This window comes from Cricetulus griseus, assembly GCF_003668045.3.
Source record: "Cricetulus griseus strain 17A/GY chromosome 1 unlocalized genomic scaffold, alternate assembly CriGri-PICRH-1.0 chr1_0, whole genome shotgun sequence".
In the NCBI taxonomy this organism is placed as follows: domain Eukaryota; kingdom Metazoa; phylum Chordata; class Mammalia; order Rodentia; family Cricetidae; genus Cricetulus; species Cricetulus griseus.
In genome coordinates this window covers 61,160,784-61,177,665 of record NW_023276806.1, presented here as the reverse complement: position 1 = coordinate 61,177,665, position 16,882 = coordinate 61,160,784, and the positions used below count along the sequence as shown (strand labels likewise).

At 43.5% G+C, this 16,882-nt stretch overlaps 1 protein-coding gene across 5 annotated transcripts in view; it reads right to left on the bottom strand.

The window, feature by feature from the left end:
* Positions 1–496: 496 nt before the first annotated feature.
* The window catches only part of Setdb1 (SET domain bifurcated histone lysine methyltransferase 1), a 38,911-nt gene continuing 22,525 nt past the window's right edge, over positions 497–16,882 (bottom strand). For 4 of the 5 annotated variants that reach the window (XM_027393617.2, XM_027393616.2, XM_027393618.2 and 1 more), the window contains 11 exons: positions 16,688–16,846; positions 15,049–15,663; positions 13,855–13,971; positions 5,255–5,424; positions 3,614–4,242; positions 2,967–2,995; positions 2,731–2,860; positions 2,321–2,486; positions 1,406–1,617; positions 1,070–1,158; positions 497–932 (listed from right to left, as the gene is read on the bottom strand). In XM_027393617.2, coding sequence (XP_027249418.1) covers positions 815–932; positions 1,070–1,158; positions 1,406–1,617; positions 2,321–2,486; positions 2,731–2,860; positions 2,967–2,995; positions 3,614–4,242; positions 5,255–5,424; positions 13,855–13,971; positions 15,049–15,663; positions 16,688–16,846 — 2,434 coding nt within the window. In that variant the 3' untranslated portion in view covers positions 497–814. Of the gene's footprint in view, positions 933–1,069; positions 1,159–1,405; positions 1,618–2,320; positions 2,487–2,730; positions 2,861–2,966; positions 2,996–3,613; positions 4,243–5,254; positions 5,425–13,854; positions 13,972–15,048; positions 15,664–16,687; positions 16,847–16,882 lie in introns of those variants that run through there. The other variant, XM_035450798.1, reaches the window with a different exon arrangement.

The window sequence follows — 16,882 nt, the reverse complement described above, 5'->3', positions numbered from 1 at the left end:
GTAAAACATGACAGTGTGTCAGACTATTAAGAACTGAGAAGGGGCCAGGTGTTGGTGGCACACACCTAGCACTGGGGAGGCAGGCAGATCTCTGTGAGTTTGAGGCCAGCCTGGTCTCCAGAGTAAGTTCCAGGACAGCCTCAAATAATACAGAGAAACCCTGTCTCAAAAAAACAAAACAAGCCGGGTGTTGGTGGCATACGCCTTTAATCCCAGCACTCTGGAGGCAGAGGCAGGCGGATCTCTGTGAGTTCGAGGCCAGCCTGGTCTCCAGAGCGAGTGCCAGGATAGGCTCCAAAGCTACACAGAGAAACCCTGTCTTGAAAAACCAAACAAAACCAAACCAAAAACGAACCAGCTGAGAAGAGATACCTTCCTCATGGTTATGTAACTTTTCTTTTTGGCTAAAAATTACGGAGGGCAAATAAAATAGAGGTGTAAGACTACTAGTGACAGAGGCCCACTAGGAAAATGACATCTCCCTGGGCGACCGGGGACTGAGAAAACAGATCACAATCACTATTTTATCACTTTCAAGAAACTGTACAAATCAGGGATGACAGACATAGAGCCCATGTGAATGAAGAACGCATGAACAAATCTATTTGAGCAGGACCTCAGGCTGGGGCTAGAGTGGTCATGTCTACCCACCCTAGAGCCCGCTAGCACCACACTGGGAGTCCTGATCCAGTCTACTAGCAACTGGAGAAAAGCTACATCAGAGCCTTGGGGTCAGAGTTCAAGCGTCAGGAAGACCCAGTTCTGGGGTATGGATGGTCACGGGTTCTCAGAGTGAGAAGAGGGCTGGTTCCCGTTAGAGAAGACGTCCTCTGCACTCAATGGCCCCACAGCAGCACAGCAGCTCTTTGCCTTCCACACTGCCCACTTCGTAGTTGTAGTCCCAAGTAAGCTCTGTTCCAGCCCGGATCCTCCTGAAGGAGAAGCACAGGGATGTGGTGATAAAGGCAGCAGGTAACACAGGCACCTGGGGTTAGAGCCTGACCACAAAAGGTATGCCCACCTCCCAGAATTTCCATGAAATTTACCCCTTCCTCATTATCCCTCTTACTTGCTGGCAAAGAAGGCCACCCAAGGGAAGCGAAGATCGTGAGTATCCACGAAGACATTCTGGACAAACAGGTTGGGGCTACAACTGTGCTGTAAGAATAAAGATGACAGTCACTTGGCCAGGGAAACATCTGGCTTTGTGAGAATTACCAGAAAATGGTATCTGATCTCTACCCCCATTATACATCATAGCAGTGGTGTTTTGAAAGAAAGCTACCTTATTCTGTGAAATCAACTTATAAGTAAAGGTGGGTTTATACAAAATCTTTAAAGAATTAGCAATTTGAGGGAAATGGAATACATATCCCTGCAAAATTAGAAGGGTCCAGAGTCTCACATTGAGGTAGCGGCCTAGGTTGCCTTCAAGTTTGGCATCAATGATGTAGCAAGACTCTTCACCATCATAGAACTGGCGTGTGTTCTTACGAACTGGTGCACTCTCCCCCTTGTCCACAGAAGCCATGTTGGTTGATTTAATAGCAATCCCATGGGTTGATTTAAGAGCAAAGCCTCGGGTTGATTTTACTGCCACCTGGCGCTTCGTTGGACCTAAAAAGAAAAAGAAAAAGAAAAAAAAAAAAAAAAAAAGGAAAAGGGGTGTGTGTGTCACAGCTATCCCAACTCCTAAGACATTCTACTACTTTCATTTAACCCAGCCTATTCCCAAACTTGTGTTTCTCCTGTCCCCTTATTCGTCCATGTGCTGGAATCACAGACATTCCACACCTTGGTTTTCCTCCATTTTTATTCCACTCATTGCAGTTCAGGGATAGCAGTAAGCTAGTGAGATCTCAGGCTAAGACCTTAAGTCACTAGTTAGGTGTGGGTGGTGCACGCCTTTAATCCCAGCACTCATGAGGCAGAGAAAGGTGGATCTGAGTTTGAGGCTAGCCTGGTCTATAGAGCTAGTTCCAGAACAGCCAGGGCTACACAGAGAATCCCTATCTTGCAGAAGAAAAAGGCACACATCAGTTTAACAGTTTAGCTCAGCTGGGAAGCCTGTCCAACTCTTAGGATCTGAACTATTTCCTTCTTTTAAAAATGTTTTTCCACTGGTCAGTGGTGGCGCATGCCTTAAATCCCAGCACTCATGAGGCAGAGACAGTTGGATCTCTGAGTTTGAGGCCAGCCTAGTCTACAGAGCAAATTCCAGGATAGGCTCCAAAGCTACAGAGAAACCCTGTCTCTGGGGGAAAACGTTTTTCCTACTTTCCTGTTTCTTCCTACTAATCCCCAAATATTTTCAGACTACCAGTCAAGTTTTTTTTGTCCTCATAGTCATCGCCATCAGAGCCAGAGGAGATGGTCTGGATGTCATCACTGTCAACAGCTGTGGCAGAAGTCTGACCAGCAGTGGGCTTTCGGCTGATTCCACTTTCCCCCTCACTTTCTGTGCTGCTGGACAGTGTCAGGATATCCTGGGGAAACAGAAAGAAGAAGAGCTAGTGGAAAGAAAGGCTGCTTCAAGTTCTTGCTTTTACCTACCATTTGGCAAAATGGGCTATGGCAATAGCAAAATTAGATGTTGCGAACAAGGTAGAAAGTCAAGACCAAAGAAACAAGTGGAGACTTACTTAACAGTCCTTCTAGTGAAGGACTTGTTCCTTTACTTTACTTGGACTAAGTAAAAGAAGGCAGGATAAGCTTACGAAGGTCACTCACATCAGGGTTGGACTGAGTAGAAGCCCCAAGTCGCCGACTTTGGGGCATAGAAGTTTTACTAGATGGTCGGCGAAGCCCATCAGACTTCATAGGAGGATTGTGTCCATAATTCTGAGAGCTTTCAGTGACTCTGATGGGAAGGACAAAGAATGAGAGGGGTCAGGTTACTGGCTATTTCTTAGGCTTCTTTTGTAAGTGTGAAAGGAGAAGGCAGACTTCCAAAAGCAAGCACTTACACTGACATCTTGTTTCGGTCATCAGGATCCTGGAAAGGAACAAATGAAGGGTTAAATGCTTCCAAGGTCCTAGGTAACAAAAGATCTCCAAAGAGAACATTAATGTAATGTAAGTAAGAGGCACACTAAAAAGAGGTGATGTCACTTTGTAACCTGATAGCAATAATAATATTCTCAACAGTATACTCCCCTGGCCAGGTCCTATCACCTTTCCCAATATTGGAACACAGGGAACAGCATTGTGAGCAGAGTGTGTTCCACGGACCCAACAGTTTTACTACCCATAATGGGGAATGTTTCAACAAAGATATACTTGTAATAGCAAATTTTTAAGCCAACCTGGATTGTACTGTATAGCAATGAAAAACAAAAAGAAACAAAAGCAACAAACCCTAAATACTTCAAATCAATTCTTTATTTCTTTGGTTTTGAGATGGAGTCTTGAACAAGGAAACCTCCCCACTTCAACCTCCTTTTGCACCAACGTTAACATGGACACACATTCCCTGACTCTTGCCATGCAACACCTTACACTGTCTTGGGAGTCTGCCAGCTAGAATGGCTATCACCAGATGCAGCTTTGAACCTTCAGAACCAAGTGTGGGGGGGGAGAGGGTGTTGCTCAAGAGTGTTCAACAACTTCTTACCTCTTTCTTAGTCTGCTTATTGTCTCCTTCATCCTTGAAGCTCAATCCTGAGGTAGAGGCCTTCTCAGCCTCTGCCCGGCCTGCCCCAGCCCGGCCATCTCCACGCTCACTATTCTTGAAGGAAGAACGGCTGTCAGAATCAGCAAACCCACCTTCACTGACACTGTTGCAGCTCAACCACGAGGCCACCTTGTTCTTGGGGGTCTCTTCAGATGAAGGTGGCTTGCAGCCCCCTACAGATACTGCAGGAGGGACAGGAACATTTGGAGGCCCAAGGTCTGGGGGACGGGAGTCCTTGGAAGCCACCTCAGACAGTCCGTTTTCCTTCTGACCCCGAGTCTGTCTCCGGGTAGCATAGCTACGCCACACTGAGCTGGTGCTGAAGTCTTCATCCTTACAGAAGTTATCATCAGAGCTGTCATCATTGGACTCTTCAGGATCCTCTGAACCGCTGTTGCCATCTTCCTGGTCCTTCATGTCCACCCCACTGCTGTCAGATGAACTGGCGACATCACTCTCATATCCTTCCTTAAAATTCTCCACACTTTCAATGTGGTCCAGATTTGCAAAGTACTCATCACCCATCTCCAGCCCTTCTTTGTCTGCAAAATCATCTGTCAGGATTTTGCCTGAGAATGAAAAGAATTGAAAGTTCTTCATCAGTGTCCCTACCCACATGGTAAATCATACATTATGTGCTCACTTTGGATGCCACCCTTGTCTGCACCATGAGAGCACTGTCACTACAATCTGTCACTTTGTCCTTCCTCTGACACATCCTAGCTATGCTAAGTATCTCTGGGAGAAAAACGATACAATGGGATCTAAATGAGGTCTCTCACTGAAGAAACAACAATAGCCAAAATCTGATCCCCCTTTACCATTTTTATGAAGCACTTTAGCCCTCTCTGGTCCATCCATCTACATAGACAAATCACTTATGTCTTTTCTTCTTCTTCTTCTTTTTTTTTTTTTTGGTTTTTGAGACAGGGTTTTTCTGCAGTTTTGGAGGCTGTCCTGGAAACTCAAATCAGTAGACGAGGCTGGCCTCAAACTCACAGAGATATACCTGCCCCAGCCTCTCCAGTGCTGGGATTAAAGGTGTGTACTACCACCGCCCGGCTCACTTATCATGTCTTTATAGAAGAAATTCCTGTCTCCTCTCATTCTCAGTCCAAATGTCACATTCATACATTTTTTTGTAGTGCTAGGACTGAATCCAGTGTGTCTTACAAACTAAGCATATGCTGTTCTCCAGAGCTACATTTTTACTTCTCAAACACTATGGTTTTTTGTTTTTTCAAGACAGGGTTTTTCTGTGTAGTGCTGGCTTTCCCGGAACTAGCTCTGTAGACCAGGTTGGTCTTGAATCCCCAGAGCTCTGCCCGCATCTGTCTCCCAAGTGCTGGGATTAAAGATGTATACCACTAATTCCTATCAAACATTATGTTTCTTGAGGCAGAGTCTGGGTATGTAGCCCAGGCTACCCCCAAACTCTCAAATGTTCCACCCTCATTTTCTGAGTTCTTAGATTACAGACACCTGCTACCATGCCCACTAGCATTCTGCCATGTTCTACTTTTCTCTGACCTACCATGTCCCAAACCCATGGAGCAATAGCCCTCCTCTTCCATCACTAACCTGCATAAATACAGACAAAAGAGCCTTTGGCAATGTCATCCAAGCAGCGGATACCCCAGCCCTTGTTCTGTGTCTTAAATAGCTGTAGTCGAACCTGTAGTCCATGTTGCACCAAGCGATTTGTGCACATGTTTGGGTCACATTTGCAGCGTTTGTTACACTCATAAACCCTGGGAAGTTAGAATAAAATCAACAACACGGTCACTAGAGTGCTGAAATCCATAAAACATTGGTGAAGATTATGAAGTAGGTAATGACCTAAGTGACTACATTTATAGAAGGATCCATCCGTGAGCCAGGAGTCATTTGCAAATCAACAACAGAAACATAATTCAGAAGGGCAAGTGATTCACAAAGGTGTCCAAAATAGTATTGTGCATAATATGAGTGTCAGAATGCCCACCCACTGGAGAAAAGATAGGCAAACAATGGGGTGAAAAAGACTGAAGCTATAACTTATAGATTATTTCAGTTCATAGAAATAGGGGAGCTGGTAAGCTTGCTCAGTGGGTAAAAGCACCTGCTGCCATGACTGATGACCTGAATTCAGTATCTGGAACCCACATGGTACAGAGATGGAAAGAACCAAGTTGTCCTCTGATCTCTAAACACCTGCTTCCACCCTGTAAATCTAATAAAAATCTGACATCTAGAAATAGGTACAGAAGATAAGCAGAAGCCAACATCACATATACTAAAAGATAGGAAAACTGTAATAATGTTTGTACAATCAAGTTGATATTCTTCCAGCCTGGTCAATATACTGAGGACAGGCAAGGCTACAAGAGACCTGGTCTTAAAAATTCAAAAGTCTAATTAATACAAAATTAAAAAAAAAAAAAACCACAATAACAAATACAAATAGTAAGGCTGGGTAGATGGGTCAGCTGCTACAAAGTGCTTACTGTGCATTCAAGCATGAGAACCTGAGTACAGAGCCAGCAATAATGTAAAAGTGGGGTGAGGTGATGCATGCCTGTAATCCCAGTGATGGTAGAGACAGGTGCACTCCTGGAGCCTAGACAAACTGGTAAGCCACAGGGTCAAAGAAAGAAAAAGAAAAGAAAAATAATAAAGCATGGCAATGGCTGTGCACATCTTTAATCCCAGCACTTTCTCTCTGTGAGTTCGAGGCCAGTCTGGTCTACAGAGAGTTTCAGGACAACCAGGCTACACAATGAACCCGTGTTGGGGGATGTGGCAGGGGTGGAGAGTGAAGACACATGTGACTTCTGGCCTGCACATGCACCACAAACTACTCCCATGATAAACCCTCCCCCCCTCCCCTGGCAATCTAGTTCAGCTGGGGAGAGCACTTGCTTACTAAGAAGCAATCCCTAAATAAGAATCCTAGCACTGCAAAAACTGGTGGTGCTGGTGTATCCCTGTAATCCTAGTACTTGGAAGGTGGACACAGGAGTTTCAGAAATCCAAGATCATCCCTGGCAACACAGAGTTCAAAGCCAGCCTGGGCTACCTGAGACTCTGTCTCAAAACAACAAAACAAAGGCCTGGAGAGACTGGTCAGCAGTTTAGAGCATTTGTTGCTCTTGTAGGAGACCTGTATTCAGTTTCTAGCATCCACATGGTGGCTTACAATCATCTGTAAACCCAGTTCCAGGGGAACCAACAGGCACTCACATAGAGCACATGCTTGCATGTATGGAAAACATACACACACACAGCAAATGTAAATCTAAAACAATTAAACAATAAAATAAAAACAAAGGTTTATTGTTCCCCAACTTTAGAAAGGACTGTTGAGACTGTGGATGTTGATCAGTGGGAGTGCCCTTGCCTTACATTAAAAGACATGGACTTGACTCCCAGTAACACAAAAATCAAAGTTAAAATTTGTTTTAAAAACATGAGTGGGGGCCGGGCATTGGTGGTGCACGCCTTTAATCCCAGCACTCGGGAGGCAGAGGCAGGAGGATCTCTGTGAGTTCGAGGCCAGCCTGATCTCCAGAGTGAGTGCCAGGATAGGCTCCAAAGCTATACAGAGAAACCCTCTCTCGGAAAAACAAACAAACAAACAAAAAACATGAGTGGGGGGCTGGAGAGATGGCTCAGAGGTTAAGAGCACTGACTGTTCTTCCAGAGGTCCTGAGTTCAATTCCCAGCAACTACATGGTGGCTCACAACCATCCGTTATAAGATTTGGTTCCTTCTTCTGGTGTGCAGATATACATGGAAGCAAAATGTTGTATACATAATAAATAAATAAAATCTTAAAAAACAAAAAAAAAAAACATGAGTGGGAGCCAGGGGTTGGTGGCACATGCCCTTAATCCCTGCACTTGGGAGGCAGAGGCAGGTGGATCTCTGAGTTCAAGGCCAGCCTGGTCTACAGAGCTAGTTCCAGGACAGCCAAGGCTACACAGAGAAACCCTGTCTCAAAAAACCAGAGTGGGATTATTGTTAACACACAGAGAGGAAAATGCACACACAGAACTACAGTCAAGCCATTTCCAGAAACTGATTATCATACCATCAGCACCTCCCCAGGAAGTTTTACTGTGTGCGTGCATACTTAAAAGTCTATTGGGAGTAGTGGAGCACGCCTTTAATCCTAGCACTCTGGAAGCAGAAGCAGGTATGTGCATGTGAGACTGCCCTAGTCTACATAGTGAGCTCCAGGTCATGCCTAAGGAGAGTCTAGTGGGAATTAGGGGACTATTCATGTAAATATCTTTGTTACCAGCATAGGAAGCTTCAGAGTAGCTAAACTAAGTATTATCCATTTATTCAATTCTCAAAATGTCTTTCAGTGGCTACTCTGTAGCACTGTACTATGTAGGCTCTGGAGATACAATGTGCTTGGAAGATGAACAGAGCTCTAGTACTCAGGGAGTTTACATTCTAATGGGAAAAACAAAAAAAAACAAAAACTGAGTCAACAAAGTTGTTAGAAATACTTATAAAATGTACAAAGGTGGTGCTGCATAACAAAACAGAACCAAGAGAGTGAAAATATACCATGTGCTAGGTAATTCCAGCACTTTAGGCAGAGGCAGGAGAATCAGGAGTTCAAGGTCATCCTTGGCTATATAATCCGATGGAAGCTAGGCCGGCCTGTGAGACCATGTCCAACAAACAAAATAAACAAAACTAACCCCCAGGGGGAAAAGGCCTACTTTCCAAGCACCCAGGGACAGGCTGAAGACAGAAGAGTGAAACTGAGAGATCAAGGTTAAAGACAGCCAAACAAAAGCAGCGGAAGGTGCCAAGAACACATCTCTTGCACCAAACCCCCAGAGGTAGGCTGAAAAACAGTGAAAAACGATCTGGGAAGTAACAGATATATAAACACCATTCAAATAAGTTTGGAAGGAAAGGACTAAGAAGGGGCTAGAGAACAGAATTTTCTATCTCGAGGGTAAAGGCTAGAATGAAACCCATGTGTGTAGCAGGCAATTGATAGTTTTAAGTAGATGAGTGACATATATTTGTGCTTATTCAGAAATATTTTTGCCAGGTATAGTAGTGCAGGCTCATAATCCTAGCACTTGGGAAGCCAAGCCAGGTAGACAGCAAGTTTCAATGGCAGCCTGGGCTACAGAGGGAAACCCTGTCTCAAAAAAGAACTAAAGAGTCTATTTCTTGTAGGACTGGGTATTCATTTAAGTGCTTTTCTTAGTTACTGTTCTACTGCTGTGGAGAGACACCAAGACCAATCTATAAAAGAAAGTATTTAGTGAGGGCTCATGTTTTATAGGGTGAGTCCATCCATGGCCATTGTCCTGGGACATGGCACTTTGTAGGCAGGCATGGTACTAGAGCAGCAACTGAGAGCTTACAATAAGACCCACAAGTATGAAGGAGAGAGAGAGCTCTAACTGGAATGGTGTGGGCTTTTAAAATCTCAAAGCTTTAAAAAAAAAAAAAAAGCCAGGCAGTGGTGGCGCACACCTTTAATCCCAGCACTCGAGTGGGAGGCACAAGCAGGTGGATCTCTGTGAGTTCGAGACCACCCTGGTCTACAAGAGCTAGCTCCAGGACAGCCTCCAAAGCCACAAAGAAACACTGTCTCGGGAAAAAAAAAAAAAAAAATCTCAAAGCTCACCACTAGTGATTCAACTCTTCTAAGAAGGCCACATCTCCTAGTCCTTACCAAACAGTTCAACCAAGCTTTCAAACTTAAGATCCCATGGGTACCATTCTCATTCAAACCACTGCAGTGATACAAGGCCTTGAGCTCTAAACCTAGCTCACAAATATGAGAAGATAAAAGCAAAACTACCCAAAAGCCATTTCCAATATGTATTTTGATATTTTAAAATTTATACATTTTGTTTTGAGATGGGGTCTTTACATAGACTAAGCTGGCCTTAAACTCACTATGTAGCTAAGGATGATCTTGAATTCTTGATCCTTCTTCCTGCTTCCTCCTCTAGAGTCAGGATTTCAGGCCTTACAGGTATGTGTCACATTTATTCAGTGCTGTGGATCAAACCTACTACAGCATGAACACTAGGCAAGCACTGCACTAAAGCTATACATACTCTCAGCCCTCTAACATTTTCATTTCTTTCCCTATTTATTTATGTAATCCTTCTGGACAGGGTCTCATTTCCTTTCTTCCTTCCTTTTCTAGTTTCTCTGTGTAGCTCTGGTTGTTCTAGAACTCGTTCTGTAGACTGGGCCGGCCTTGAACTCAGATATCCACATGCCTCTGCCGGAATTAACGGTGTGTGCCACCATGTCCAGGCTGAGGGTCTCATTGTAGCATAGGGTGTTCCTGTCCTTGGATCAGCTATGTAGCCAAGGGTGGCCTTATATTCTTGATCCTGACTATATTCTTTTGAGGGTTGGACTAACAGGCATGCACTACAATCTCTAAATTTTGCTATTTCTTTGAGACAAGGTCTCATGCTATAGCCTTGACTTTGCTATTATTCTGCATCATCCTCCTAAGCACTAGGGTTACAGTAGAAGCATCTTCTGTTATACTTGATTTGGAAATATATGTACTTTTGAGACAGGGTTTCTCTGTGTAACAGCTCTTGCTCTCCTGGAACTTACTTTGTAGACGAGGCTGCGTCAGAACTCACAGAGATCCACCTGCCTCTGCCTCCCAAGGGCTGGTATTAAAGATGAAAATATTTTTCAGACATGTTTCCATTAAATTCTTCTCCCCAGGAAGCTGTCCCAGCAGTGATCTGTTCTGCTGCAATGACTCTGGGTCTCCACACCAAGTGTGCAGTATGAGCTTGTAAGTCCCCTCATGTCACTATCATTGGAGGCATTTCCTTTACTCCATTTGTTTGGAGTCTTCTAGATCTCATGCTTTCCTGTTTCTTAACTTTCCTCTCATTGTGGTAAATATCTAGAAACTTTCTGAACAGAATAATGAAAACTTTGGGATACTAAACATCTAAAAAATATCCTTAGCCTACCAGAAAGTTTTGATAGTTGGCCTCCATTTAGAAATCCAGGTTGTAAATTCTGAATAAATTATCATTGCCATCAAATTCCTAGCTTACAAGAAAAAATAACTCATTTACATAGTCTATTAAAATATTAATATTATTTTATTATTATATATAAATATATATTATATATATAAATGTAACATTTTATAATTTTCTTTGTCCTCTATGTCCAGATATTTTTCTCATCATATTTGTCTCTTCCAAACCACTTATTTATTTGCTGCAAATTGGTGTTTTGCCTGCATGTATGTCGGTAAAGGTGTTGCATGCCCTGGAAATAGACTTACAGAGAGTTATATGCTGATATGTGGGTGCTGGTCCTCTGACGAGCAGCTAGTGCTCTTAATGGTTGAGCCATCTCTCCAGCCCTCATCATGCTTCTCTTTCAAAGACACAGATTCATTTTGTAGGTCTAGCTGGCCTAAAACTCACTATGTGGCCCAGGCTGGCTCTCACTTCCAAAGGTCCTTCAACTTCTGCCTCTTAAGTGCTGAGACTATAGACTGTTACCAACTATACCCAGACTTTTTAAAATTATTTTTTGAATTATTACTAAATTGCGTGTGCCTGTGTTGAGTACAGGTGCCCTGGGAAAAGCCCCTGGAAGAGTTACTGGTGACTGTGAGTTGACTAAGTGGATGCTGAGAATTGAATTCAGGTCCTCTGCAACAGCAATATGTGCACTTAACCACTGAAACACTTCTTCAGATACTCCCTCTTTACCTTTTATTTCTGGACAGGGTTTCAGGTCCTCAGGTTGATCCTGAACTCACTACGTAGCTGAAAATGACCTCAAACTTTTTTTTTTTTTTTTTTTTGGTTTTTCGAGACAGGGTTTCTCTGTGTAGCTTTGGAGCCTCTCCTGGCACTCGCTTTGGAGACCAGGCTGGCCTCAAACTCACAGAGATCCGCCTGCCTCTGCCCCCCAAGTGCTGGGATTAAAGGGGTGCGCCACCAACGCCGACCTTAAACTTCTGATCCTCCAGTCCCAACCTCCACACCCAGTTTATGTTTGGCTGGGGTCTGAACCCAAGACTATGCATGCCAGGCAAGCATTCTACTACCAAGCTACATCCCCACCCTTTGATTCTCTAATTATGTTTTTCTTTTGTAATTTATTTAACTTTATGTGAATTGGTGTGACGGTGTCAGATACCCTACAACTCAAGTTACAGACACTTGTGAGCTGTCATGTGGGTGTTGGGAATTGAACCCGAGTCCTCTGAAGAACAGTCAGTGCTCTCAACAGCTGAGCTATCTCTCCTGCCCCTCTAATTATGTTCTTAGTTGGAATCTATTTTATTATGCTGGGACTGACCCCAGGGTCTCATACATGCTAGGCGAGTGCTCTGTCACTGAGTCTCATGCCCAGACTAAATATATCCTTCAATTGCCTTTCCCCTTTCCTGTGGCAATTCACTCTCAAGGATTAGGTTTTTAGTTCCATGTACAGTTTGCTGCACTAGTTTCCAACGTTCATTATATTTCTTCTTTGACTTGTCCTTCTGAGTCTCAGATACTGTCACAAACTCTACATGTGGCACTCAGGGATGAGCCTTGTGCACTCATTTAACTTTATTATTCCTCTACTGAGGAAACCCAGGTCTTTATGTTTAGCCCTTAACTTCACTTCAGAAATCTATTTGTTTTTAGTGTTTTTGAAACCAGGCTGGTTTCAAATTCACAGAGGTGTGCCTCTCGGAATACTGAGAAAGGATATGCTTCATTATGCCCAGTTTACTCCAGAAACTTTACCATCTTCTTCATATTTACATTTAGACGGCTTAATAGGCACCTCAAATTTAACATGCAAATCCTCTGGTTTTCCATCTGAATACGCAACATCAATAACCAGTTGGTTCAAGACAAAATTTTAGGAAGTGATCTTGATTTTACATCTTTTATCCCACTAGTGTATCAAGTTCATATAGCTATCATTTATTTCTTTTTAAAAATGGTTTAGAGAGTCAGGGTTTCTCTGCTAGCTGTCCTGGAACACATTTTATAGACCAAATTGGCCTTGAACTCAGAGACTTTCCTGCCTTTGCTTCCCGAGTGCTAGGAGTGAAAGTATGCCTATGTCCTGCCTGGCTGTCTATTACTTCATTCTTGGCGCACATTAACCGTGCCCTCTGCTGAGCCACACCAGCCCTAACCTCCCTTAACTTCTACTGCCACTTCCATTCTGGTTAAGGCCTAGCGTTCACTACTTCTCTCATTTAGTCTCCTAAATACCTAATTGATCTCTTAAACTGTTTTTGTTGATCAAAGACCATGTTGTGTTCCCCTCACCCAAAAATTCTTTAAAATGGCTATTTCTTTCTTTCTATTATATCATGATTTTTGACTCTAACTTTTCTTTTTTGGAACAGGGTTTCTCTGTGTAACAGCCCTAACTGTACTGACTGAAACTGTCACTGTAAACCAGGCTGGCCTCGAACTCAGAGATCCGCCTGCCTCTGCCTCTTGAGTGTTGAGATTAAAGAAGTATGCCAATATCGCCCTGCCTAACTTTTCATTTTAAGTTAATAAAGCACTGCAGTTTGTTCTTCCTACTCTTTGAACACATTTCACTTGCTAGAGTAAGTCAGAACATTCACATAGCTATAAAATTAATAGTTCTTTAAAAAAATTAATCTTATATGTGTGTTTGTTTTGCTTGCATGTATATCTGTATATCGTGTTTGCGACTGATGCCCTTGGATGTCAGACCAGATCCCCAGGAACTGGAGTGACTCTGGTTTTGAGCCACCATCAAGTTGCTAGAAATTAAAGAGGTTTTCTACAAGAACAAGAGCTCTTAAAGCTGAGCATCTTGCCAGTCCTAGTTCTTCTTTTTTCCCATACAAGGTCTTGCTGCATAGTCCAAGCTGGCCTAGAAATCAAATAATCCTATCATGTCCTTCCAAGTTTTCTGCATAAGAAAATTATCAGAAACTATTTAATCATTCTCAATTTTTTTTTGAGACAGGATTTTGGTATTACTGCTCAGATGGGTCTGAAACTATCTTCCTGCTTCAGTCTCCCAAAGGCAATAGTTTACCTCAGTTTGGAATCATAGCATCTATCCTCACACTCAGAATAATCCTTAGGTTTCCAATGGTTCTTACAAACAGAAAAATAAGAACGTACTCCTCTGAGGTACCTCACCAACCCACTACTTACCCTGTAGGCAGACACTCTTCAAGCCTTTTGTACTGGTAGCCAGAGTTAGGGTTGATTTGGCCTCCTGGGGTACATGCTGTGGCTTGGATAGTTAGCTGATGGCAGGCACATTTAGATCTGTAAAGAGAAAAGCATGACAACTAAAGCTGTGACTGTGAGATACATGAAGGATGGGAGTTGGACACAGTTATGTGCATCTGTAATTCAACATTTGAGACATGGAGGTAGGAGAATCAGGAATTGTTAGCCTCAGTTACATAATGAGTTCTGGGCCAGCCTGAGCTACAGGAGACTGTCTTAAAGCAAAACTGCGTCCAGAGCCCATAACTTATAACCTCTGAGTGGCAGCCACTTGTCTCAGGCCAGTCTCTGCAAAGTCCAAGATGCCTCCCATGACAAGGAGGTGCACTTGCTGAGTAACCTGGCTGGCAAGGATCGACTGAAATGTGAGACACTTAGAAAGGCTCTAATGTCCACAGGCCACACTGAGCATGAAGCAAGCCCTACTTTGGGCCAGGTGAAGCTAAAAGCCACTTTTAAGCAGACCTTGGTTATGGAAGTTCCCTGGCCAGGGACATTTGTGGCCTTACCTTCAGTAAATAGCAACTTCCAAGAGCCCTTCATGACCTCAATAAACCTGAACCTTTGGGCAAAAGCAAACAACAACAAAAGATGGGGATAAAGGTAAAGGTGGTGGTGAAATTTCAGTTTTGTTTGATAAAACAGGAGGAGGAAGATACAGTTAAGAGTAGGGTAGATAATCAAAGGACAAAGCAAAGGGACAGAAATTTAGGAAAAGGAGAACCAGAAACAAACACACATTCCCAGGGTTATATGGGGCCACATCAGACTTGAGCCTGCCTACGTCATGACTTTCTTCTCTCTCTTATTTTTAATAAGGCCTCACTATGTAGCCAGTCCAACCTTCAAAGTTGTTATAAAGCCGAGAACTCAAGATGCTTCTGCCTCAGCTTCTCAAATGCCAAAATTACAGATATGTGCCATCACACCCAGTTTCTTTATCCTAATACCCACAGTGGCCTTAGCAGAATTGGAGCTGAAAGAGGAGGGAAAGGAAGACGGGGAAAGCAATACAAACAGAAAACAAAAAAAAAAAAAAAAAAAAGGGAAAATGAAAGACAACTGTAATAAAGCTGGAGGCAGCGACAGCAAACCGGGCAAACCGCAACTCACTTATCCCGACACCCATCCTTGCAGTCACAGCCAACCAGAAATTCAGGGCCTGTGTTAATGAAAACACCCTTGCCAGGGATGCGCTCCTTGCTGTAGGCCACCTGGGGTGGGGGAGTTGTGTCAATCTCATTAACACAGGACAGGGGAACATCTTCCTTGCCGTAGGTGATGTCCAAAATATAGTAAAAAGGCTTAAAAGGCTGAAACTTTCTGTCGACAAGAACGTATGGATCCAAACAGAACATCTCCAGGAACAGGAAGTCACAGCCAGTCTCAAAAAGGTAGCGTTCTATTTCCTGCATTGTCCGAAGACAGAGACCACAGGGTGTCTTATAGATAACATGGAAGCCCATTTTGCGGTTAACTCTACGCCGGGCTGTCATCCTACGGAAGTCATATAGCAGCGGTACTAAGAGGGGATTCTTGCCCCGGTACTGTTCATTCCTCATGGGTCTGATCCGGGACAGACAAGTGTAACTGCAGACATGAGGTAAATAGAAAAGCTTCTCCATGGGGGCTCGGTAGGAAGGCTCAGCTGGTGCCCGCTCTAACATGCCATGGAAGGCTGGAGGGGCTGCAGGTGTTGGAGTAGATGCTACTGAGGCCAAAGGCGATCTATAAATGAAATGCAAAAATATCAGATCAGAAGATAACAGGACTTTTCCTTTTTTTTTTTTTTTCTTTTTCAGACAGGGTTTCTCTGTGGCTTTGGATGCTGTCTTGGAACTAGCTCTGTAGACCAGGCTGGTCTGGAACTCAAGAGATCTGCCTGCCTCTGCCTCCCGCCCAGTGCTGGGACTAAAGGTGTGCTGCGCCACCACTGCCCGGTGATAACAAGACTCTTTGCTGTACAATTATCCCCCTTCCAACTGGCTAAGGCATTTCTCTCATCTTTCATATAGCTTTTTTTTTCTTTTTTCTTTTTTTTTTTGAGAAAGGGGTATCATCAGCTCCCAATCCTCTGCTCCACCCTCCTAAGAGCTGGGATTATAAGTGTGTAACAATGCACCCAGCCAGCTGTGCTCTGGATCCTACAGATTAAGGTCAGATCCTTTCTTTTAGCAAACAAAAATGGACAATGATACCCCCTGTCAATTCTTCACAGACAGGATCGCCTCTAGTTCAACAGGGCACTTTCCCTAATGCATGTCTGTCTTAAGAAGTAGAGTTTAGTCCTTTACCAAAACCTCTGTATTTTGTGTCCTCTAAACATCCTTACTATCTTCTAGGAGTCAAGGAAAGAAATGATGGGGTCTCTTTCCTGTTGAAGCAATGATAATGGTACCATACTCAAGAAGTTTTGGCAAATGACTTTCTGGTGACAGTGTGTTTCTCAGGCATGGGATTTCTAATTTAACTTTTGTTGCTGTTTTTTAAGACCGGATTTCTCTGTGTAGCCCTGGCTGTCCTGGCACTCACTCTGTAGACCAGGCTGGCTTTGAACTCACAGAGATCCACCTGCCTCTGCTTCCTTAATGCTGGGATTAAAAAGGCATATAACCACCACTGCCCAGCTTAATTTAACAATTCTTTTTTAGCTCAAGTTTCTCACTAACATAACTTTAAAGTAGAGGCCCTTGGAGACCCTGTACAGCAGTCCATTTTGTCAAGCTGCCCACAGTGTCTGAGGTTTTCTTACCTGTATGTCTGGTTGATCCCAAGTTTCCCAGCAGTTACACTTTCACTGAGTGTGGGCGAAGCAGGGGAGGAATGGCCAGAACCCACAGATCCTGGCCGAAACGATGTGCTCTTTTTGGCCACTTGCTTCCGTGACTGAGCAAGTTGGCTTTCTAAGCTTCTAAGGAAGTTGGAAAGAGAACATACAGTAAAGATT